The sequence below is a fragment of the Pseudophryne corroboree genome, chromosome 1 (genome assembly GCF_028390025.1).
Source record: "Pseudophryne corroboree isolate aPseCor3 chromosome 1, aPseCor3.hap2, whole genome shotgun sequence".
NCBI lineage: Eukaryota > Metazoa > Chordata > Amphibia > Anura > Myobatrachidae > Pseudophryne > Pseudophryne corroboree.
In genome coordinates this window covers 628,388,358-628,412,406 of record NC_086444.1, presented here as the reverse complement: position 1 = coordinate 628,412,406, position 24,049 = coordinate 628,388,358, and the positions used below count along the sequence as shown (strand labels likewise).

The following is a 24,049-nucleotide window of genomic DNA, read 5'->3' as shown; positions in this document are numbered from 1 at the left end:
CATAAGTTGATGCATATAGCTACTCAAAAATAAATCTGCATTTTATTTCTAGAAATGAGAAACTTCCTAGCCATTCTTGGAGTGACTGTCCTGGCGATCGCCACAAAAACCTTGGCAGATGATTCCTACATGCCTGAAAAACCTAGTAAGTGATGGTTCAACTACTACGTTCGTGCACTTACATTTGTAAGTTTCATAATTAGATATGTCTGTATTTTTTTTTTTTCCTTCATTAAGAATAGAACATCAAATTAATCTGCACTGCTTCCCAAATTAAGGGATCGATCCCACTAGGTGTGTGATTGTTTCATGAAACTCATGTACACATGAGAAATGCAAAATCCAATTACAAATGCTAAGTTGTGGTAGTTACAGCTAGGCCGCACAACTTATTTACAAAATGCAACCTGGGAGAGGTACATAAGAGTGAGAACACTATCCTGGACTCCAGAAAAGTGACAACTGAGATGATAGGACCATATACACTCTTGGTGACCATGAAGAAAGTACTGGAGGTTTTTAAAGGGTGTCAAATTTGTAAGTAGTTACATTCAGGGGCGTCTGAATTGGGTTGAGGGGGGGGGGGGGGGTAGGCAAGGGGGCAGCTCGCTCCCCCCAAACAGGAGAGGCGCCATTCACCCGGATCCGGAATCCCCTGCCTGTGCATGCCGCCGCCCCCTCCAGCTGCAGCGGAGCCCACTGTATAAAGTAACTGGTGCTAGTAAAGTGCAGCCAGCACCAGAGCCGGCCCTAGGCATAACAGGCAGATGGCCCATCTCAAGCCTATGAGGTCCGCCTGTCATCCCTGGCAGAATGTATTTAGCGTTCTGCCACACAGGAACCGGGCAGGCGCCGCTGTGCGCATGGGGAGGAAGTATCCCTGATCACCAGCAAGTGCATGTGGGGGGAGCCGCGAGTGCTGACAGAGTAAGGGTGGGCTCTAGCAGTGTACACTGCTGCCTGTCCCCTCTTTCTCCTTAACGCTGCATGTGAACAGAAATGATGGTGGAGCCGATGAAAGCACCTGCAACTCAAGTCTGATCTGCTGCTTCTCCTGTGTGCTGACTTATATCCCTTTTCCACTAGCTCTAAAAACACGGGTAAATGCGCGGGGGCGTGCAAATACCCGTGTTTTTTGTTTTGTTTCTCTGACGTCCTAGTGGATGCTGGGAACTCCGTAAGGACCATGGGGAATAGACGGGCTCCGCAGGAGACTGGGCACTCTAAAAGAAAGATTAGGTACTATCTGGTGTGCACTGGCTCCTCCCACTATGACCCTCCTCCAGACCTCAGTTAGATTTCTGTGCCCGGCCGAGCTGGATGCACACTAGGGGCTCTCCTGAGCTCCTAGAAAGAAAGTTTATTTTAGGTTTTTTATTTTATAGTGAGACCTGCTGGCAACAGGCTCACTGCATCGAGGGACTAAGGGGAGAAGAAGCGAACCTACCTGCTTGCAGCTAGCTTGGGCTTCTTAGGCTACTGGACACCATTAGCTCCAGAGGGATCGACCGCATGGAATTGGCCTTGGTGTTCGTTCCCGGAGCCGCGCCGCCGTCCCCCTTACAGAGCTAGAAGAGGTCCGGAAAATCGGCGGCAGAAGACTTCGGTCTTCACCAAGGTAGCGCACAGCACTGCAGCTGTGCGCCATTGCTCCTCATGCACACTTCACACTCCGGTCACTGAGGGTGCAGGGCGCTGGGGGGGGCGCCCTGAGGGCAATATATGACACCTTGGCTGGCAAATCTAAATCCTATATAGTCCTAGAGGCTATATAGATGTAAAATTACCCCTGCCAGTATTCCAGAAAAAGCGGGAGAAAGTCAGTTGAAAAAGGGGCGGGGCTTCTCCCTCAGCACACTGGCGCCATTTTCTCTTCACAGTGCAGCTGGAAGACAGCTCCCCAGGCTCTCCCCTGTAGTTTTCAGGCTCAAAGGGTTAAAAAGAGAGGGGGGGGCACAAAATTTAGGCGCAATATTGTATATACAAGCAGCTATTGGGAAAAATTCACTCAATATAGTGTTAATCCCAAAATTATATAGCGCTCTGGTGTGTGCTTGCATACTCTCTCTCTCTGTCTCCCCAAAGGGCTGTGTGGGGTCCTGTCCTCAGTCAGAGCATTCCGTGTGTGTGTGTGTGTGTGTGTGTGTGTGTGTGCGTGCGGTGTGTCGGTACGGCTGTGTCGACACACTTGATGAGGAGGCTTATGTGATGGCAGAGCAGATGCCGATAAATGTGATGTCGCCCCCTGTGGGGCTGACACCAGAGTGGATGGATAGGTGGAAGGTATAAACCGACAGTGTCAACTCCTTACATAAAAGGCTGGATGACGTAACAGCTATGGGACAGCCGGCTTCTCAGCCCGCGCCTGCCCAGGCGTCTCAAAGGCCATCAGGGGCTCAAAAACGCCCGCTCCCTCAGATGGCAGACACAGATGTCGACACGGAGTCTGACTCCAGTGTCGACGAGGTTGAGACATATACACAATCCACTAGGAACATCCGTTACATGATCCCGGCAATAAAAAATGTGTTACACATTTCTGACATTAACCCAAGTACCACTAAAAAAGGGTTTTATGTTTGGGGAGAAAAAGCAGGCAGTGTTTTGTTCCCCCATCAAAAGAGTGAATGAAGTGTGAAAAAGCGTGGGTTCCCCCGATAAGAAACTGGTAATTTCTAAAAAGTTACTGATGGCGTACCCTTTCCCGCCAGAGGATAAGTTACGCTGGGAGATATCCCCTAGGGTGGATAAGGCGCTCACATGTTTGTCAAAAAAGGTGGCACTGCCGTCTTAGGATACGGCCACTTTGAAGGTACCTGCTGATAAAAAGCAGGAGGCTATCCTGAAGTCTGTATTTACACAATCTGGTACTAGACTGAACTGCAGATAGTGCTGCTGCAGCGTGGTCTGTAACCCTGTCAAACAGGGATACTATTTTGCGAACATAAGACGTCGTCTTATATATGAGGGATGCACAGAGGGATATTTTGCCGGCTGGCATCCAGAATTAATGCAATGTCCATTCTGTCAGGAGGGTATTAGAGACCCGACACTGGACAGGTGATGCTGACTTTAAAAGGCACATAGAGCCTTATAAGGGTGAGGAATTGTTTGGGGATGGTCTCTGGGACCTCGTCGTATCCACAGCAACAGCTCGGAAGAAAAATGTTTACCTCAGGTTTCCTCACAACCTAAGAAAGCACTGTATTATCAGGTACAGTCCTTTCGGCTTCAGAAAAGCAAGCGGGTCAAAGGCGCTTCCTTTCTATACAGACGAGGGAAGAGGGAAAAAGCTGCACCAGTCAGCCAGTTCCCAGAATCAAAATTCTTCCCCCGCTTCCTCGGAGTCCACTGCATGACGCGGGGGCTCCACAGGCGTAGCCAGGTACGGTGGGGGGCCGCATCAAAATTTTAGCGATCAGTGGGCTCGCTCACAGGTGGATCCCTGGATCCTTCAAGTAGTATCTCAGGGGTACAAGCTGGAATTTGAGGCGTCTCCCCCCCCCCCCGCCGTTTCCTCAAATCTGCCTTGCCGACAACTCCCTCAGGCAGGGAGGCTGTGCTAGAGGCAATTCACAAGCTGTATTCCCAGCAGGTGATGGTCAAGGTGCCCCTACTTCAACAAGGACGGGGTTATTACTATTCCACACTGTTTGTGGTACCGAAACCGGACGGTTCGGTGAGACCCATTTTAAATTTGAAATCCTTGAACACATACATAAAAAAATTCAAGTTCAAGATGGAATCGCTCAGGGCGTGTATTGCAAGCCTGGAGGAGGGGGATTACATGGTATCCCTGGACATCAAGGATGCTTACCTACATGTCCCCATTTACCATCCTCACCAGGAGTACCTCAGATTTGTGGTACAGGATTGCCATTACCAATTCCAAACACTGCCGTTTGGACTGTCCACGGCACCGAGGGTCTTTACCAAGGTAATGGCAGAAATGATGATACTCCTTCGAAAAAAGGAAGTTTTTAATTATCCCGTACTTGGACGATCTCCTTATAAAGGCGAGGTCCAAGGAGCAGTTGTTGGTCGGAGTAGCACTATCTCGGGAAGTGCTACAACAGCACGGATGGATTCTATACATTCCAAAGTCACAGCTGGTTCCTACCACACGCCTACTGTTCCTGGGGATGGTTCTGGACACAGAACAGAAAAAAGTGTTTCTCCCGCAGGAGAAAGCCAAGGAGCGGTCATCTCTAGTCAGAGACCTCCTGAAACCAAAACAGGTATCGGTGCATCACTGCACACGAGTCCTGGGGAAAAATGGTAGCTTCTTACGAAGCAAAATTCCATTCGGCAGGTTTCATGCAAGAACCTTTCAGTGGGACCTCTTGGACAAGTGGTCGGGATCGCATCTTCAGATGCATCGGCTGATACCCTGGTCCTTGGAGACAGGGTTATCTCTACTGTGGTGGCTGCAGAGTGCTCATCTTCAAGAGGGCCGCAGATTCGGCATACAGGACTGGGTCCTGGTAACCACGGATGCCAGCCTTCGAGGCTGGGGGGCATTCACACAGGGAAGAAATTTCCAAGGACTTTGGTCAAGTCAGGAGTCGTCCCTACACATAAATATTCTGGAACTGAGGGCCATTTACAATGCCCTAAGTCTGGCAAGGCCTCTGCTTCAAAACCAGCCTGTACTGATCCAATCAGACAACATCACGGCAGTCGCCCATGTAAACCGACAAGGCGGCACAAGAAGCAGGAATGCGATGGCAGAAGCCACAAGGATTCTCCGATGGGCGGAAAATCACGTCTTAGCACTGTCAGCAGTGTTCATTCCGGGAGTGGACAACTGGGAAGCAGACTTCCTCAGCAGACACGACCTACACCCGGGAGAGTGGGGACTTCATCCAGAAGTCTTCCAACTGTTGGTAAACCGTTGGGAAAGGCCACAGGTGGACATGATGGCGTCCTGCCTAAACAAAAAACTAGATATTGCGCCAGGTCAAGGGACCCTCAGGCAATAGCTGTGGACGCTCTAGTGACACCGTGGGTGTACCAGTCGGTTTATGTATTCCCTCCTCTGCCTCTCATACCAAAGGTACTGGGAATAATAAGAAAACGAGGAGTAAGAACGATACTCGTGGTTCCGGATGGGCCAAGAAGAGCTTGGTACCCAGAACTTCAAGAAATGATATCAGAGGACCCATGGCCTCTACCGCTCAGACAGGATCTGCTACAGCAGGGGCCCTGTCTGTTCCAAGACTTACCGTGGCTGCGTTTGACGGCATGGCGGTTGAATTCCGGATCCTAAAGGAAAAGGGCATTCCGGAAGAAGTCATTCCTACGCTGATAAAAGCCAGGAAAGAAGTAACCGCAAACCATTATCACCGTATTTGGCGAAAATATGTTGCGTGGTGTGAGGCCAGGAAGGCCCCAACAGAGGAATTTCAGCTGGGCCGTTTTCTGCACTTCCTACAGTCAGGGGTGACTATGGGCCTAAAATTGGGTTCCATTAAGGTCCAGATTTCGGCTCTGTCGATTTTCTTCCAGAAAGAACTGGCTTCACTGCCTGGAGTTCAGACATTTGTAAAGGGAGTGCTACATATTCAGCCCCCTTTTGTGCCTCCTGTGGCACCTTGGGATCTCAATGTGGTGTTGAGTTTCTTAAAATCACATTGGATTGAGCCACTTAAAACTGTGGATTTGAAATATCTCACGTGGAAAGTGGTCATGTTATTGGCCTTGGCTTCGGCCAGGCGTGTGTCAGAATTGGCGGCTTTGTCATGTAAAAGCCCTTATCTGATTTTCCATATGGATAGGGCAAAATTGAGGACTCGTCCCCAGTTTCTCCCTAAGGTGGTATCAGCTTTTCACTTGAACCAACCTATTGTAGTGCCTGTGGCTACTAGGGACTTGGAAGATTCCAAGTTACTGGACGTAGTCAGGGCCTTAAAAATTTATATTTCCAGGACGGCTGGAGCCAGGAAAACTGACTCGCTTTTTATCCTGTAGGCACCCAACAAAATAGGTGCTCCTGCTTCTAAGCAGACTATTGCTCGCTGAATTTGTAGCACAATTCAGCTGGAGCATTCTGCGGCTGGATTGCCGCATCCTAAATCCGTAAAAGCCCATTCCACGAGGAAAGTGGGCTCATCTTGGGCGGCTGCCCGAGGGGTCTCGGCTTTACAATTTTGCCGAGCTGCAACTTGGTCAGGGGCAAACACGTTTGCTAAATTCTACAAAATTGATACCCTGGCTGAGGAGGACCTTGAGTTCTCTCATTCGGTGCTGCAGAGTCATCCGCACTCTCCCGCCCGTTAGGGAGCTTTGGTATAATCCCCATGGTCCTTACGGAGTTCCCAGCATCCACTAGGACGTCAGAGAAAATAAGATTTTACTCACCGGTAAATCTATTTCTCGTAGTCCGTAGTGGATGCTGGGCGCCCATCCCAAGTGCGGATTGTCTGCAATACTTGTATGTAGTTATTGCCTAACTAAGGGTTATTGTTGAGCCATCTGTTTGAGAGGCTCAGTTATATTTCATACTGTTAACTGGGTATAGTATCACGAGTTATACGGTGTGATTGGTGTGGCTGGTATGAGTCTTACCCGGGATTCAAAATCCTTCCTTATTGTGTCAGCTCTTCCGGGCACAGTATCCTAACTGAGGTCTGGAGGAGGGTCATAGTGGGAGGAGCCAGTGCACACCAGATAGTACCTAATCTTTCTTTTAGAGTGCCCAGTCTCCTGCGGAGCCCGTCTATTCCCCATGGTCCTTACGGAGTTCCCAGCATCCACTACGGACTACGAGAAATAGATTTACTGGTGAGTAAAATCTTTTTTTTTTTTCTAGTGGAAATGCCTGCCCCCCCCCCCCCCCGAATTTTTCCTGGATCAAGTGATCTGGGAATCCTACCCGGGTAGCTTGCCGGGTTGAACACGTGTTCAACTCTGTAAGCTGTGTAGTGTAAACGGAAGCCGTGTCGATGCGACACGGCTCCCGTTCACACTGTGTGGAAGGGTGGCGCTGGGAGATTGTGATCTCCCAGCGCCACCCCTGCCGCGTCACTAGCAGTGTCACCGTCCCGGGTTGGTGAGCGCAGCGGGAAAGGGGGCTGAGCACAGGCCGCAGCTTGGTAGCACCCATGCCGGCTGCGACCAGTGCTCAGTAGTGGAAAAGGGGTATGAGTTCCCCCTCCGCTGGGTGCAGCTCAATCACAATCTTAGGTGATATTATCGTTGTAGCTGAAGCCTGTGTGTGTGCTTATCCTATATACCCTACCAGGCTCTAATGTGCATGAAACCAGGTCCACTCCCACCCAGGCCCCAGTGTGTCACTATTCACCCACCTCTCAGTATGTGTGTCCCCATATCCCTCGCCTGGCCCCACTATGTGTGTGACCATATACCTAACCCACCCCCCAGTAAGTGTCCCTGTCTCCGTCACCTAGCCCCTCTATGTGTGTCATAATATCCCTAACCCACTCCCCACTAGGTGTGTCCCCATATCCCCTCACCTGGCCCCACTGTGTCACTCTATATCCCTCACCCGGCCCCCCAGTATGTGTTCCCATGTTCCTCACCGGCCCCCCAGTATGTGTCACTTTGCCCCCACAGACCCCAGTATGTGTGCCAGCATATCCCCCTAGGCCTCTATGTATATATCACCATATCCTCCCAGGTCCCAGTATGTGTGCCACCATGCCTCACCAGGCTCCACTGTGTATGTGACCATATCCCCCCAAGCCACTGTGTATGTAACCATCCCCCTCACCAGGCCCAGTATGTATGGCCCCCATGGCCCCCAAAGGCATATGTGTGTTGCGCCCCTTTCCATGTTCTAGGGGGCACCAGACAAAATCTTGCTTAGGGCATCAAATTGGTTAGGGCTGGCTCTGGGCAGCACTGAAGCAGCCTGCGCCTGCCCCATGTGCTCCGCCCCCCTATCATCTCCTACAGTGTGTGTGCTCTGCAGGGATGTGCTGCCGCCGGTGACGAGAGGTAAGCAGCAGTATAGCTGTTAGGCCGGTGAAAAGGGGGTAAAGGAAAGGAGCGGAGGAGGAGGTACTCTACCAGACTAAGGACCCCATGCAGAGAGCTGCGGTCCCACTACCTTCACCTCCCAGGGAATTTCCCAAAATGTCTACAAAGTGATCTCTCCCAAGTGCAGCAGCAGGTAGGAAAGGGGAGGGCAGGTGACAGTGAGTGAGGGGCAGGTAGTTGGTAAACAGAACACTTGACTTCTGAACCACCTGTTTATTGTGTATTTGCTTAGAGAAGGAGCTGCACTTTATGGCCCCTTGCAGAACTGGTTTCAAGGGCTGTAAAGTCTCATTGTTTCTGAACGAGCCCTCACTCACTGAGCCTGCAGAGTTCTCATTCTTACTAGGGCCCAGATTTATCAAGCCTTGGAGAGTGATAAATAGCATGGTGATAAAGTGCCAACCAACCAGCTCCTGTCATCTTACAAGCTGTGTTTGAAAAATGGCAGGTTGTTACGTCATCACCGTGCAATTCATTACTCTCTAAGGCTTGAAAAATCTGGGCGTAAGTGGCTCTGCCAGGCAAAATGTGTGCAAGGGGCTCTACCTGGCAAATTGTGTATAATGGGCTCTACCTGACATATGTATAAGGGGCTACCCGATAGGCTCTACCTGGCGTAATGTGTATATTCTAAGTGGCTCTAGCTGACACAATCTGCATAAGGTGTTACCTGGCCTAATGTGTATAAGAGGTTACATGGCATAATGGGCTCTAGCTGGCGTAATGCGTAAAAGGGGCCACTCACTCCCAGCTACTCCATAGAGTTCCATACAGATACAAGTGGCCTAGCTAAGGTGATCAGAAGTTAGGGGTGCCAAACTGAGATTTTATCTTGCGCCCTCTCCCCCGAAAATACCTTCTGACACCCCTGGTTACATTTAAATAAAATAGATGGATTTCTGCCCGTTTTAAAAAAAGAGCTTGCGGACAGCCATCAGCCATTCTGATGTATCCAGTTTATCCCGCAGGTAAAAGAAATTTAGCTTTGAATGCAGTGGTGTATCCAAGCTCAGAGGTGACTGAAGGATCGTCCTGGAAAGCCATTGACGGCAATAGAAGATCCTGTTTTGAGACCAAGTATGAGCAGCCCAGCTGGCTGGCCCTGGACCTGAAACAGAATTACAGAATTAACACTGTTGTGATCACCAGCCAAAATTACCCGCACCGCTTGGATGGGGCAGAAGTCCAAGTTGGAAAATCTCTGGATGGAGCTGTAAAGTAAGTGATTGCATCTGGATATGCTAAACTCCAGGTGTAGCAATATAAACACCAAACCTTAAACATTTTAGCAACTGGAATTGCAAACTTAAATGTTGTATTGGCTTTTTACACAGAATATTCACTTTTTTTTTACTTGCTGCCATATTTACACACACCGTTCTTAAACCTGGTTACCTGAAACCATGTGATGAAATGGCAGTATATAGAGCTTCACTTCTTTTCTCCCCCCCCCCCCCCCCCCCCCCTGTGATGTTAGTGTATTAGAATGCTTAATATTTGTAGACACTCCCTTACTAACATGTGTAAGCCTGAATCTTCAGTGATGGTCCCTAGGACCAGGGGGATGCTGGGAAGTGGGTGGTCCAGTGTGCCGTGTGTCTGGAGTTGGTGATGGAATAAAACAGCACAGCAGTGAACTCACATGTCTCTGTATCCTGATGACTGGATTTACAAACATACAAACAAAACATGGTGTCAGAAGAAGTTTAACTTGGACTGCTAGTGCTCTGAGTGTGAAAGAATCCTGCAGCAGTTTGTAAGGCTGTGATACTGTGTCTGCAAAGCCTGCCGTGTGCTCCTCTCTTCAAACAGTGAGTAACCATGGATAAACTAGCTCCTCCAACCGGCATGCTGATGTCTGGTAACTTGTCTGAAAACTGAAAGATTTAAGCAAAGGTTTAATATATATCTTGCTGCATGTGGAGCTGATAGAGGCTGACAAAACGAAGGCATCCATTTTCCTCCATGTGATAGGAGAGGATGTGCTGGACATTTATAATAGTTTTCAGTTTGCTGAGGGGCAGAATATTGTGCTGTCTTCTATAATGCAAAAGTTTGAAGATTACTTTGTGCCAAGGAAAAATGTGACATATGAAAGATAGAAGTCTGTAGATGGATTTGATCAGTATGTTACAGAGCTGCAATCACTCGGTAAAACCTGTGAGTTTGGTGATTTAAAGGATTCACTGATTAGAGATCGTATTGTCTGTGGAATACCTGATAATGGACTCTAAGAGAGCAAGACCTAACACTAGATAAGGCAGTGACTGTGCAGATCTGCAGAAATAACTAGATTTCAAGCCAAAAAGTTACACAAGGAAGTTTGATGCTGCTGTCCATGTAGTACAGAAAACAGAGCCAAGCAAACCTCCATTCTCAAGAATGAAGCAGTCTAAGCCACAGTCTAATAAGGAAATGTGTAGTAGATGTGCAAATGCTCACAATCCTAAAATGTGTCCTGCTTATGGTAAAACCTGCATGAAATGTGGTAGACTTAATCATTTTGCCAAATGCTGTAAAATGAAAAGGGAAACAAGCAATGTGCATGCTGTTAAACTTACAGGAGTTCTTTGTGGATTGCATTTAACTTTGCAGTGCAGATAAAGAATAGATTTTGCCTTTAACTGAACGAGATTGTCATTCCCTTTAAGCTTGATACTGGCGCGCAGGTGAATTTAATATTGTTTCAAGACTGTAAGACTTTTAGAGTAAAACCTAAAATTCATCCAGCCAAAGTGAAAGTTACAGGGTACACTGGGGAGGAAATTCCTGTGAAAGGTACATGCTTAGTGACACTGAAATACAAGGGACAACCGTTTAAAACATCTCTACTGATTGTGGATAAAAATGTGCAACCGATTCTAGGATTATGTTCCTGTGAGAAACTAAGATTGCTAAAAGTTTTTTTTATGGTGACATCACAAGTAGAAGATGACTGCAAATCGATGTTTACAGAATACAGAGAATTGTTTGAAGGTTTAGGTTGTTTGCCTGGAGAGCATAAAATAAATATAGACACGCAAGTTTCTTCAGTGATACACCCCTGTATAAAAGTGCCGTTTGCGCTGAGAGAAAAATTGAAACGAGTTAAATCGCATGGAAGCCTTGGGTGTGATACAGAAAGTTGATGAGCCTACTGAATGGGTAAGCTCTTTAGTAATTGTTGAAAAGAAAAATGGACAACTCAGAATATGTCTAGACCCCAGAGATTTAAACTAAGCTATTAAACGAGAACATTTCAAACTACCAACCAGAGATAAAATCATGTCGCAATTTGCGGGAGCAAAATGGTACAGTAAATTGGACGCATCTTCAGGATTCTGGCAAATGAAGCTAGATGAGGCCAGCTCAAAGCTTTGTACATTTAATACACCAGAAGGTCGATACAGATTTCTTCGACTACCATATAGATTATTGTCTGCTCCAGAAGTATATCACAAAAAGACACACACATGATTTTTGAACATATTCTAGGTGTTAAAACAATGATGGATGACATTACTGTCTGGGGATCTACAAAGGAAGAACATGATTCTAGATTGAGACAAGTAATGGAACTTGTCAAGAAAGTGAATCTAAAGCTAAACAAGGACAAATGTGAATTTGGCGTGAATACACTTACCTTTATGGGCGAGGTGGTCTCGGATCAAGGTGTAAAACCAGACCCAAGGAAAATATCAGCCATAGTGAACATGGAATGTCCTAACAACAAAGACGACGTCAGAAGATTCCTAGGAATGATTACTTAGGAAAGTTTATTTCTCAATTCTCTGAGCGAACAGCCTCTCTTAGATGGTTGTTGGACAAAGATAACGAGTGGATGTGGTCACATGAACAAGAAGAAAGTTGTCAAAACTTGAAACAGATGATTACAGAGCAACCAGTGCTAAAATTCTTTGATCCTGCGAAAAGAATAAGAATTTCAGCAGATGCTTTGCAATTTTTGGCCTAGGCTCAGTGCTGTTACAAGAACATGAGGATACATGGCAACCAGTAATCTATGCATCAAGAGCACTGACGAGTGCTGAAACAAGGTATGCTCAGATAGAAAAAGAACTTCTAGCGATCACATATGCATGTGAGCGATTTCATCAGTTTGTGTATGGTCAAACATTTACAGTGGAAACTGACCACAAGCCATTGGTAGCTATCATGACTAAATCATTACATGACTGTCCCATGAGAATTCAACAAATGCTTATCAGACTACAGAAATATGATGTACACTTGCTGTACTGTCCCGGCAAATACATGTACATTGCTGATTCACTTTCTCATGCTGTGAACAAAAGTGAAGGTTCCAAAAGTCTGATGGATGAAGAGATAGAAGCCTATGTTAATTTGATCGTAGCTTCTCTACCAGTGTCTCTTGCAAGACAAGAACAGATTAGGAAAGAAACAGACAGATGACACATTGAAAGTGTTGAAAGATATCATTCTGAAAAGTTGGCCAGCAGAAAAACATGCGTGCCCGCTGTCTATCCATGATTATTGGGTGTACCGCAGTGACCTTACAGTTGTCGATGGTATTATTTACAAAGGCAATAGGTTTGTCATACCTGCACGACTAAAACTATGCTGTGCAAGATACATGAAGGCCACTTAGGAGAAGAAAAATGTAAGCGTAGAGCGCGTGAAGTTATGTATTGGCTAAGAATGAACCAAGACCTAGCACAGACTACAGCTACTTGTGAATTATGTCTTGGGTATAGACCGAAACAACAAGTCGAGCCACTGAGTCCTCACGCAGTGCCAGAGACCGTACCAGAAAGTTGGCGCAGATTTGTTTGATTGTAATGGGAAAACGTTCATTGTCGTGACTGATTATTACTCTAACTACCCTGAGGTGAAGACACTACATACAACTACTAGTATAGCCATAATCGATTGCATGAAGTCAATCTTTGCAAGGCATGGTGTTCCTATGGAAGTGTGTTCACCGACAATGGTCCTCAGTTTTCCAGTGCTGAATTTAGACAATTTGCTGATGAGTGGGAATTTGTTCATACTACGTCAAGTCCCCACTATCCACGCTCAAATGGATTGGTGGAAAACTGTAAAGAGTCTCATGAAAAAAAGCTCAAGAAGGTAAAGAAGATTTCTACAAAAGTCTTTTAATCTACCGCAGTACACCTTTACAGAATGGACTTTCTCCTGCACAAATGCTGATGGGAAGGAGAATTAGACAAATCTCCCGATACATGATGAACTGCTTAATACACAACTCAGCGTTGGTCAGACTGAGTAAGGAACGTCAACCGGCAAAACAGAAACTGTTCCATGACAGGCGAGCAAAAAGCTTATCTGATCTAAAATCGGGTGACCAAGTCAGTCTCAGAAATCACGAGAAAGGTATTTGGGGGCAGAAAGGTATTGTGCAAGCACAAGTAGCACAAAGATCTTATACTATACGTACAGAGCGTGGAACGGAAGTAAGAAGAAATCGGTTGGATTTAAGATCTCAACCTAACCATAATGAAAACAACATGACTGAAGAATACCCTTCATCTGACATGTATGATGATCCTGATAATGGTGAACAAACCACGATTCTAGAAAGGTACAACATGGTCGATTGAAACAGACTGTGTATGAAAAACCCAAAAGGGAAATACGCAGACCTGAGAGACTCATTGAAACGTGTTAGATGATGATCTTAATATGATGTGGTTAATTGTTGCATTGAAGCGTATAGGGCTTATCTTTAAAGAAAAGAGGATGTGATGTTAGTGTATTAGAATGCTTAATATTTGTAACATGGCATCAGGTTTCCTGTGTGGTAGGTCTTACCAACTTTGTGCCATGGGGTAGTCCAAATATAAAAAGTGGGAGTTGGCAGTAGGTTTTTAAGAAGCCAGGGAAAAGCGGCGTCCAGAGCTCTAAATATTAGATGCCATTGCCAGCATTAATTGTTAGGAATGCTGGCTACTGAGATTTGTCTAACACTGCTATAAAGAGAACTGAGGAATACATCTTTTTGTCTCTCCTCCCTTACCTGTAGGTGTCGAACAATCAGGATGTCTAACAACCCCACTACTAAGATTTGCTGCCATGGGAAAGAAGGACGCTATGTTATTATAACAATGAATCTACGAAAAGAATATCTTCCTCTGTGTGAGGTTGAGGTCTATGCTGTGACAGCCAATGACCAGATGGACTGTGAGGACTAGATTTAAATATAGTGTACAGCTGGCTTTATTTACATAACTGTTCCCTCAAATCCATGGTTGAACTGCTCCCCTCCTTTCGTAATGATTGTTAGAAAAGACTGCTCATGTAGTCACTTGAAAATTGTACTACTGCAAGTTTCGGAGATTAAGGATGTGACTGTGCTGTCCAATATTTTCGCGCCAGAATTAAATGTAATTAAGCAAAAAATATTTATTTTGGTAATTATTTTCTACCTGCATGTAAAGTTGTGCTAAGGAGTTAATTTCTATCTGTGTCCAATCACCTGCCCTTTCTGCCTACGCTAAGTGATCAGTTTGGGTCACACAGGACCTGGCCAATAGGGGATTACCTTTCACAGTCAGTAACTGTCTGCTACTGACTCGCCCAACTAGGCTCCTACTACATGGCACCTGGAACCACGCGTTGCTCAGGCTCCTACCCCGGCACCTGTACTGCTTGCTGCTGTGTGCGTCGACCAGCTTCAGCCACACCTCCTGGCTAGTGTCAGATGATCTCTTCTCCCCCCATTGGTCGCTGGCAGGGGGTGGAGCTTGTAGACTAGGACAACTGGACTGCGTCTGTAGTATTCCTGTTGCTCCCAAGATGAAGGCATTCATGTTTGCTCAAAATAAGTCTTAAAAAGACCCTCCCCTGTTGCTGCCAAGGGGAACAGCATACAACAGATGTTGCAGCAGTTCAATGTCTCTTAATATCGCAACAGATGTGTCTTCTCCCTTTTTATCTTTCTCCAACACTCAATACCACAGGGAGTAGTTCCACCTTGTTCTCTTTAACCAATCCATTTAAGTGCGTGCCTTGGACACATGCACGTCTAACATTGTCCACCCATGGACAGTGGTCACTTCCCTGTGCCTGAGCCCACCTAGAGTTTAAGTCACCACCCAGGAGTTGATTGGGGGTAAGGTTCCTGCCAAAACTACTAAGATTCTGCTCGGGGACCCAGCTCACTATCTCTAGACCAGTGATGTGCAGTCAGGGGAGGCAGAGCCTCACCTGTCATGCTCCCTATCATACTCTGAGTTCTCATTATAAAAATTATTGGAAGAACAAAGGATGGAAAAAAATAAATAAATATATATTAAAAAAAAAAATATACATTATATATATATATATATATATATATATATATATATATATATATATATATATATATATATATATATAATGTTCCTGAAACTGCAGCGAGAGACAGATGAGGCAGCAGCTCTGCCTCATGTCATGCTGACTGACACTGCCTGTACAGATGGGCAGGGCTACACAGCAGCCAATCGCCAATCAGACGGATTACAACAGAGAAATGTGAGGCATGCCTAACAGTGGGGGTGTGGTATGCTCGGATAGTGTCTCGGAGTGGTCATGTGACCAATCCAGGAAGTGAAGAAAGGCAGACACCGGAGCTGAGCTTCTTGGCAGGGGAGGATGGAAATGGGGACCCGCAGTGCCAGAAGCAGCCACCCATGCACAGTGACTGGGGGTGAGTAGCTGCCAGTACCTAGACTCTGAGTGTGGGGACAGGAGTGTGTGTGTGTGTGTGATATAAATAGTGAGTGTGGGGACAATACTCTGTGTATGAGTGTGTGTGGTTTCTGTGGGGAAATGCGCTCTCTCCTCAGGTGCTGTTACTATCACTGATTGTATTGCCCTGTGTAACCTGCTGCACCAGGCCAGCTATGTTTCTGTAGATGGGGGGCACCTCACCACACCAGTTTACTTACAACACTAGGGTGAAGGCTGTGACCTGGCTATTACTGTATGTATGTTCTCCCCGGGTTTGCATGGATGTAGTGCAGGGACATAACGGTTAAATTGTGTAGGGGGTGAGACAGGCTCCTGGCACTGAGAGCCACCACCATTTGTGCCTCCCCAGTCTCTGACCTCACTGCACATCACTGCTCTAGACTGAATCCAAGCTCATCCATAATCTGGCACTGCGCCTTGTACTACAATATGTTTTTGGGGATGTAGTTGGAATTCCGGTGGTCGGAATCTCAACGGTCAAAATACCGACGCCGGAATCCCGACCGCCAGAATGCTGGCAACACTGCCACAGCTATTCCCACTCCTGCGTGACCACGACACCGATGGAGTGAGAATAGAACCTGTGGCAAGGGGCTTCGTTCCGCTCGCCCCCTCTGCCGGCATTCTGACGGTTGGGATTCTGGCATCTGTATTTTGACTGCCGAGATCCCATACCCACCCATGGTTTTTGTACAGTCTATTTCAAACACTTATACTCTTCTGTGCTCAGCGCTGGTCTCCCATATACACAGCCTGCAGCCTCCAGAGCTGATCCGGGGCTGCGGCTCATCTCGCCCTTGGTGCAGCACACCAGGGTTAATACACTGTTTGCCAGCTCTGCATGCTGGAGCACAGTTCTGCGGCCTCGCCGCAGCCTCCGGAGGTGCTCGAGGGCGGGCTGCGGTGCATCACAGAGTCCTGCGGCCACCCCTAATCACCAGTGCACTGGGGATTGACGTCGCTGCCACACTAAGTTGCTGGGGCACCGGGAGTTAAAACGCCACCTTGCCGAAGCTGCTGGAGATGGTCCGGGACTGTGGCACATCAAACAGAATATGCCTACTTTTACACAACCGGTGCCTTTCACTGGGAGTACATTTAAAAAATGGTACCAGTAGGTCCATTTAAAAATGGTGCTGCAGCACAAAGGTTAACCCCTTCAGTGCTGCAGCAGCCTTTTTCAGCACTTGAGTCAGGTCTCCGACAATATCCATTTGCCAGTGATGTCTGTCTCTATCCTAATCCCTCTATCTTGACCAAATATAAATCTGACATCGGGCTGAAATCAAATGAATCACTTCAGCATTTTGCTAAAGTTAACCCCATACATTACTGGGTATCTTAATAGTCCTAGGGTGAAAAATTTTCAGTTTTGCTCATTGCAATGGCAAGGAAGTGCATCTGCAGACCAAAAATTAGTCCAATTCTAAAAAAAAGGCTATTTTTGGAGTTGTGTTGCTTTCCCATATGTACCAAGCTTCGGAAAAGCTGTGCTTTGGAATTTTCTTCATGCATATGGTGTTGGTAAATGCCAATATGCACGTGGAAAGAGGCAGAGGGCATCGCAAGATGCCTGCTGCAGCCTACCGTTTGTTATGTTGCTTTCTGGTGGTATGCAGTTTAAATCGACCACTTAGTCAACATGCTTCAAAGGTCCACATAACAAATGTCGCCCTGAGTTTTTCACTTTCATACTTTACGATCCATGTGACATGGCCGTCTTTTTGTAAAAGCCCAATGGGCAGTTGCCCAAAGGCCCTAGGCTGATAGCTGAGGGCCCCCTTTTTACAGTGGTACCAGATATTTGAAAATTGGCCCTGGGGAACTGGAGATATCTGCCTTTAAAGCAGTGGTCCCCATCCGAGCCTGTTAATTGCTCTTCCCAGCCAGATATCTCAAGTGCTTTCTGACTTTGAGATTTTCTGAAGGTATACTCCAAAAGCTAGGACTCTTCCCTTTTGGTGGACACTGGCAGCTTGTCTCTACTGTGCCCAGAACCAGAGATATCAGCCTTCCAGTACCTGGTCCCTGCTCCAGCTCCACACGCCTGGTATGCAGTTTTATATTTTCAGTGGTGGATTGCTCTGGCTCCTGAACTCTGATCGAGAAGTCCCCAGTACCTCCTGAAAGGTGGGACTCAAGGGTTGGCTTTTTTTTTTTTTATCCCATTGAGAGCCAATAAATCTTTCTCTTACGTCCTAGAGGATGCTGGGGACTCCGTAAGGACCATGGGGTATAGACTGGCTCCGCAGGAGACATGGGCACTCCAAAGACTTTAGATGGGTGTGCACTGGCTCCTCCCTCTATGCCCCTCCTCCAGACCTCAGTTAGATCCTGTGCCCAGAGGAGACTGGATACACTGCAGGGGAGCTCTTCTGAGTTTCTCTGAGAGACTTTTGTTAGGTTTTTTTATTTTCAGGGAGCACTGCTGGCAACAGGCTCCCTGCATCGTGGGACTGAGAGGAGAGAAGCAGACCTATTTAAATGATAGGCTCTGCTTCTTAGGCTACTGGACACCATTAGCTCCAGAGGGTCGGAACACAGGTCTCACCCTCGTTGTTTGTCCCGGAGCCGCGCCGCCGTCCTCCTCACAGAGCCGGAAGATAGAAGCCGGGTAAGTATAAGAAGAAAGAACTTCAAAGGCGGCAGAAGACTTCTGATCTTCACTGAGGTACCGCTGCGCGCCATTGCTCCCACACATTCACACACTGATGGCACTGTACGGGTGCAGGACGCAGGGGGGGGGGGGGCGCGCGCGCACGCCCAGGGCAGCAAAATTAACCTCTAAGGACACTGGTTGGTATGTGTATGTATGTATTCACTGTGTATCCAATGATATCTGCTGGGGTGCCAAATTTCCAGGGAAAAGACTTGTATCCACAAGGTCCCATATTATAGTCAATTTGATATAAAGAAGGCACTCACCAGACTTGTAATGAATTTGAAAAAAAAGTCTGTCTATCAAACCTCACATCAGCAGCTTAATCATGGTTGGTCGACGTTTCGGTCCCAAACCGGACCTTTTTCCAGACCAGAATGTACAATCGTCAGAATCGCAAACTAAATGACCCTCAGTGTGGAACTACAAGTACCCCCCAGGGCCCGCCCGTTGTTTCATCACCCAATCAGAATCCAAAATTCCTAATCAACAGGATCATGTAATTAACAAACACATAAGGCACACTCCACCTCCTGTTAGAGCAATCCGGCTCCTTATATGCATCACATTTAGATTATTTAGCTATCACATCTAAACTATCTAGCCAGTGCTTTAGCGCTCACCTCATTCTTCATTCAGCATTCACCGACTGGTGGAACGCACGCCGCGGGTGACCCGCATGGCACTTCTGCCATCCCTAGTCAAAGTGTTACCACTTCTGGATGCGCAAATAGACGCTGGAACGCAGCGTGACATGCTGCGTTGTACTCGGCACAAAAGTCCGTATAGCTTACATGATAGATAGATAAGTAAGTGAATGTGCCTTTAACAGTGTTTAAAGTTAATATATCACCTGAATCTATCTTAATTAATCAGGCCGCCCAATCAGGTATCTGTAATTCCACACTGATTCAAATCAGTAACAATGGAAGCTTGGTAACCAATATACACAAATACGCACAAACAATGTATAATTAAAATATCCATATGGATAGACTGAATCACTGGATAACCATGGTGGACTCCCCATACTGGACATAATTCAAAAACAAAAACATGAACAAATAAGATAGCCGACAATCATTAGAGCATAATGTCCAATATGTTTAAAGAAAGATACTCAAATGGTTTTGTTCATTCAGCCCTCTTGGCGACACTGTTCCCAGGTAGTGGATCCAATAGGCTTCCCTTTTTAGGAGTAATAGACCCCTGTCTCCCTCCCGTAGGGGTGGCGGAATCCAGTCAATCATATGACGTAGTGTGGCAACTTGGTGTTTCATCTGCATAAAGTGAAGAGCCACTGGTTTGTCTGTTTTACCGCTGGTGAGTGCCAATTGTATTGAGGACCTGTGTTGGTTAATACGCTCACGGTACGTTCTCAGTCTTTCCCACTTACATTTTCCCACATGGGCAGGTGAGGTAATAAACCACATGGTCCATTAAGGATGTAAGATGATGTCGTAGATGAACTTTTGTCCCGTATAGCGGGTGGTTGAAAGTTTGCCCAGTAATCATAGCTCTGCAGGTCATGCATCGCAGGCATTTGAAGCATCCTGGGTTTACATTCAACCAGGTAGTTCCAGACGTCGTCGTTGGTCGCATGGTCAGTCTCATCAGCATATCCTTCCTCTTTTTATGAAAGAGATTTTGATGGTGAATACAATTTGTTTGATATAATCGGTCAGGAATCATAATCTTTTCTGACTAAATTTTATGTATTTTTTAATATACTGTGTATGTTTGTGTTGACTGAATCACTGGATATAATATTGTTCATATTTTCGCCTGGTTTAGAATGTCTCAAAATAGCGGCACTTTAGATGAAAATTCATTAAGTGAGGCCGAAAATGCACTTGTTAGAACCTTTTCAATGTCATCATCAGTAAAGCTATTTAATCAAACAGACTTTGAACAATTGCCAGCTCGAACACCTTTAGATCTTTTCCACAAGCTTAATAAATTAAAAAAGAGGGAAATTGATTTAACCCTACATGGGCAATTTCTCTCCGAGTACTATCGTAAGAAAAGAATCCCTAGGGGTTTTAGAATTGCCAATATTCCTACAATTGGCAGAAAAAAAATCCATCATTTTGTGTAAAATGGTGTGGAATATTAAATAAATGTTTGTCTGACTTGCTGGTGCTTGTGGTGGAGGAGGTAGGGATAGAGCTTAAAAAAGTGAAAGGTGATATTGAGACATTTGAACGTGAATATACTTCTAATTTGAAGGCTGACAAATCAGAAAATTGGTTAGAGAAAATAAAATTGCAGATTGACAAATATAGAACTGATTTGTTGGCATTCAAAAGGAAGAAATGGGAGACTGTTGAATCTGATTATCAACAACATTCAGTATATAAGTGGCTGTCTGGAGAGGATCAGTCCACTAGATGGCGACGTAATCGACAGGGTAGATATAATCAGAGACAACAAAGGTTTAACTATCCACAGGGATATTCCTCGTCTGATTCTGAGTTTACTGATACCATACCTCCATCTGGGGCTGGTGCTTCTTCCTCTTTTTTAGGACCAGGCACCAGGGCTCGGAGGGGCAAAGCCGTTACAGGCGACCCCACCCGCGGAGGGGGAGGCTCAAAAACACGAGGACGAGGAGGGAAGGGCTCCCTAACTTAATATTTAATTTATCTAGTCATGTATTATCAGCGGCTGAAACTTCGTTGTTAAATAAAGGCCTCTCTTTCGGTCCAACTAGCCACTTAAAACCTTTTAAGTGGTCAATTGAGCGATACAAAATGGGACGCCAATTGCGTCTAAGGGAATTTTTTGACAATAAATTTGCTAATAATCAGCCGCATCCTGAGATACAAGCACGATCATTTGGGTCCTTTAAAAATTCAAGTAAATTTGATCCGGCATCTAATAATGCCAGTTTAAAAAACTTTTTGCAGGTAATTGATAACGAGATACAAAAAAGCAATAAGGGTAATGAAGGCTATTCTAATTTATCTAATGCCGAGTGGCAGGCACTTAGAGACTTAAAACAAAATGCTAACCTGGTTATTAGGAATGCTGATAAGGGAGGGGCTGTAGTCCTCCAGGATTTTGTTGACTATGATTTGGAAATTAAATCGCAATTGTCTGACAATAACACCTATAATAAAATTCCCTACAATCCCATTCCTAGATTTCAAAAGGAGGTTGATAGTTTATTGTTACAGGCACTACAATGTGCATGGATTAATGACGATGTTTTTGGCTATTTATCGGTGGCTCACTCCATATGCCCAATTATCTACACCCTCCCTAAGGTGCACAAATCCTTGGAAAAAACCCCAGGAAGACCTATAATATCTGCACAGGGATCTCTTTTACAACCGTTGGCATGATTTGTCGATCATTTTTTGCAACCGTGTGTTAAGATGATGGATAGTTATATCCGTGATACCGGTGATCTCCTGGGGGTTTTGACTCGGATTACTGATGATTTATCCTCTTGTTTTCTAGCAACCCTAGATGTAACATCACTATACACGGTCATCCCCCATGAAGAGGGGATAACCGCTGTAAGAGAAGCACTGATCAAGGGGCCCTATGAGGGTCCTCCGATTGAGTTTATACTGAGTTTGATTAGATTGGTACTTACATGCAATCGTTTTCAATACCAGGACGAGTACTATGTACAATTGGCGGGCACTGCTATGGGATCTAATTTGGCCCTGGTGTTCGCCAATTTGTACATGGCGAAATATGAACAAGAGAATATTCTGGCGAATTATGCTGAGCATATTGTATGCTATAAGAGATACATCGATGATCTCTTCATTGTTTGGCGGGGATCCACCGAATCATTTCATACCATGGTGGACACCCTTAATGGCCTTAATAGTCCAATCAGATTGTCTGCTACAATAAGTGAGTTTACCATTAACTTTCTGGACATTACTATATATAAAGATCCATCTTCACCATCAATACTTGATTAAACTTTATACCGTAAGCCCACAGATCGAAATACCCTATTATGGGCATCCAGTCATCACCCGGACAAGTTAAAATCTAGTTTACCTGTCTCCCAATTCCTCCGGGTACTAAGAAATAACTCCAATGACACTAATGCTGAAACACAACTGCTTGAGTGCAGACAACGTTTTATTGAGCGTGGGTATGCAGCCTACGTGGTGGAAAAGTGTTTGGTCAAAGCACGTAAATTACACATAAAAAATACCAGCAGTAAAAACAAGAATCATGACCGTATAATATTTAAGACCAGTTGTAATACCAGTTTGCATACTGTGGAAAGAACAATAAGGAAGAATTGGTCTATGATCAGTACTGACCCCAAATTCAAGAAAGTTGGCAGCAAACCACCTTTACTGAGTGTACAAAGAGGGTCTAATCTGAAGGATATGCTGATGAGACCGACCATGTGACCAACGACGTCTGGAACTACAGGTTGAGTCTCCCTTATCCAAAATGCTTGGGACCAGAGGTATTTTGGATATGGGATTTTTCCGTATTTCGGAATAATTGCATACCATAAAGAGATATCATGGTGATGGGACCCAAATCTAAGCACAGAATGCATTTATGTTACATATACACCTTATACACACAGCCTGAAGGTCATTTTAGCCAATATTTTTTATAACTTTGTGCATTAAACAAAGTGTGTGTACATTCACACAATTCATTTATGTTTCATATACACCTTATACACAGCCTGAAGGTCATTTAATACAATATATTTAATAACTGTGTGTATTAAACAAAGTTTGTGTACATTAAGCCATCAAAACACAAAGGTTTCACTATCTCACTCTCACTCAAAAAAGTCCGTATTTCGGAATATTCCGTATTTCGGAATATGTGGATATGGGATACTCAACCTGTACTTGGTTGAATGTAAACCCAGGATGCTTCAAATGCCTGCGATGCTATGATTACTGGGCAATCTTTCAACCACCCGCTATACGGGACAAAAGTTCATCTACGACATCATCTTACATGCTTAATGGACCATGTGGTTTATTACCTCACCTGCCCATGTGGGAAAATGTACGTGGGAAAGACTGTGAGAACATACCGTGAGCGTATTAACCAACAGGTCCTCAATACAATTGGCACTCACCAGCGGTAAAACCGACAAACCAGTGGCTCTTCACTTTATGCAGATGAAACACCAAGTTGCCACACTACGTCATATGATCATTGACTGGATTCCGCCACCCCTACGGGGGGGAGACAGGGGTCTATTACTCCTAAAAAGGGAAGCCTATTGGATCCACTACCTGGGAACAGTGTCACCAAGAGGGCTGAATGAACAAAACCATTTGAGTATCTTTCTTTAAACATATTGGACATTATGCTCTAATGATTGTCGGCTATCTTATTTGTTCATGTTTTTGAATTATGTCCAGTATGAGGAGTCCACCATGGTTATCAAGTGATTCAGTCTATCCATACGGATATTTTAATTATACATTGTTTGTGTGTATTTGTGTATATTGGTTACCAAGCTTCCATTGTTACTGTTTTGAATCAGTGTGGAATTACAGATACCTGATTGGGTGGCCTGATTAAGATAGATTCAGGTGATATATTAACTTTAAACACTGTTAAAGCCACATTCACTTACTTATCTATCATGTAAGCTATACAGGTTGAGTATCCCATATCCAAATATTCAGAAATACGGAATATTCCGAAATACGGACTTTT

The 24,049-nt window shown here is 45.4% G+C and overlaps 2 protein-coding genes across 5 annotated transcripts in view; both read left to right on the top strand.

Annotated features, from left to right (window-relative positions):
- LOC134928732 (pentraxin fusion protein-like) overlaps positions 1-14,381 on the top strand; it is a 47,266-nt gene extending 32,885 nt beyond the window's left edge. For 3 of the 4 annotated variants that reach the window (XM_063924833.1, XM_063924769.1, XM_063924861.1), the window contains exons 2-4: positions 53-145; positions 8,958-9,219; positions 14,003-14,381. In XM_063924833.1, the coding sequence (XP_063780903.1) occupies positions 55-145; positions 8,958-9,219; positions 14,003-14,171 (522 nt within the window). In that variant the 5' untranslated portion in view covers positions 53-54 and the 3' untranslated portion in view covers positions 14,172-14,381. The remainder of the gene's footprint in view (positions 1-52; positions 146-8,957; positions 9,220-14,002) is intronic. The other variant, XM_063924801.1, reaches the window with a different exon arrangement.
- A 1,188-nt stretch (positions 14,382-15,569) lies between these two features.
- C1H19orf44 (chromosome 1 C19orf44 homolog) overlaps positions 15,570-24,049 on the top strand; it is a 209,018-nt gene continuing 200,538 nt past the window's right edge. The window contains exon 1 of the mRNA XM_063914516.1: positions 15,570-15,667. The gene's annotated coding sequence lies outside the window, so the exon portion shown is untranslated. The remainder of the gene's footprint in view (positions 15,668-24,049) is intronic.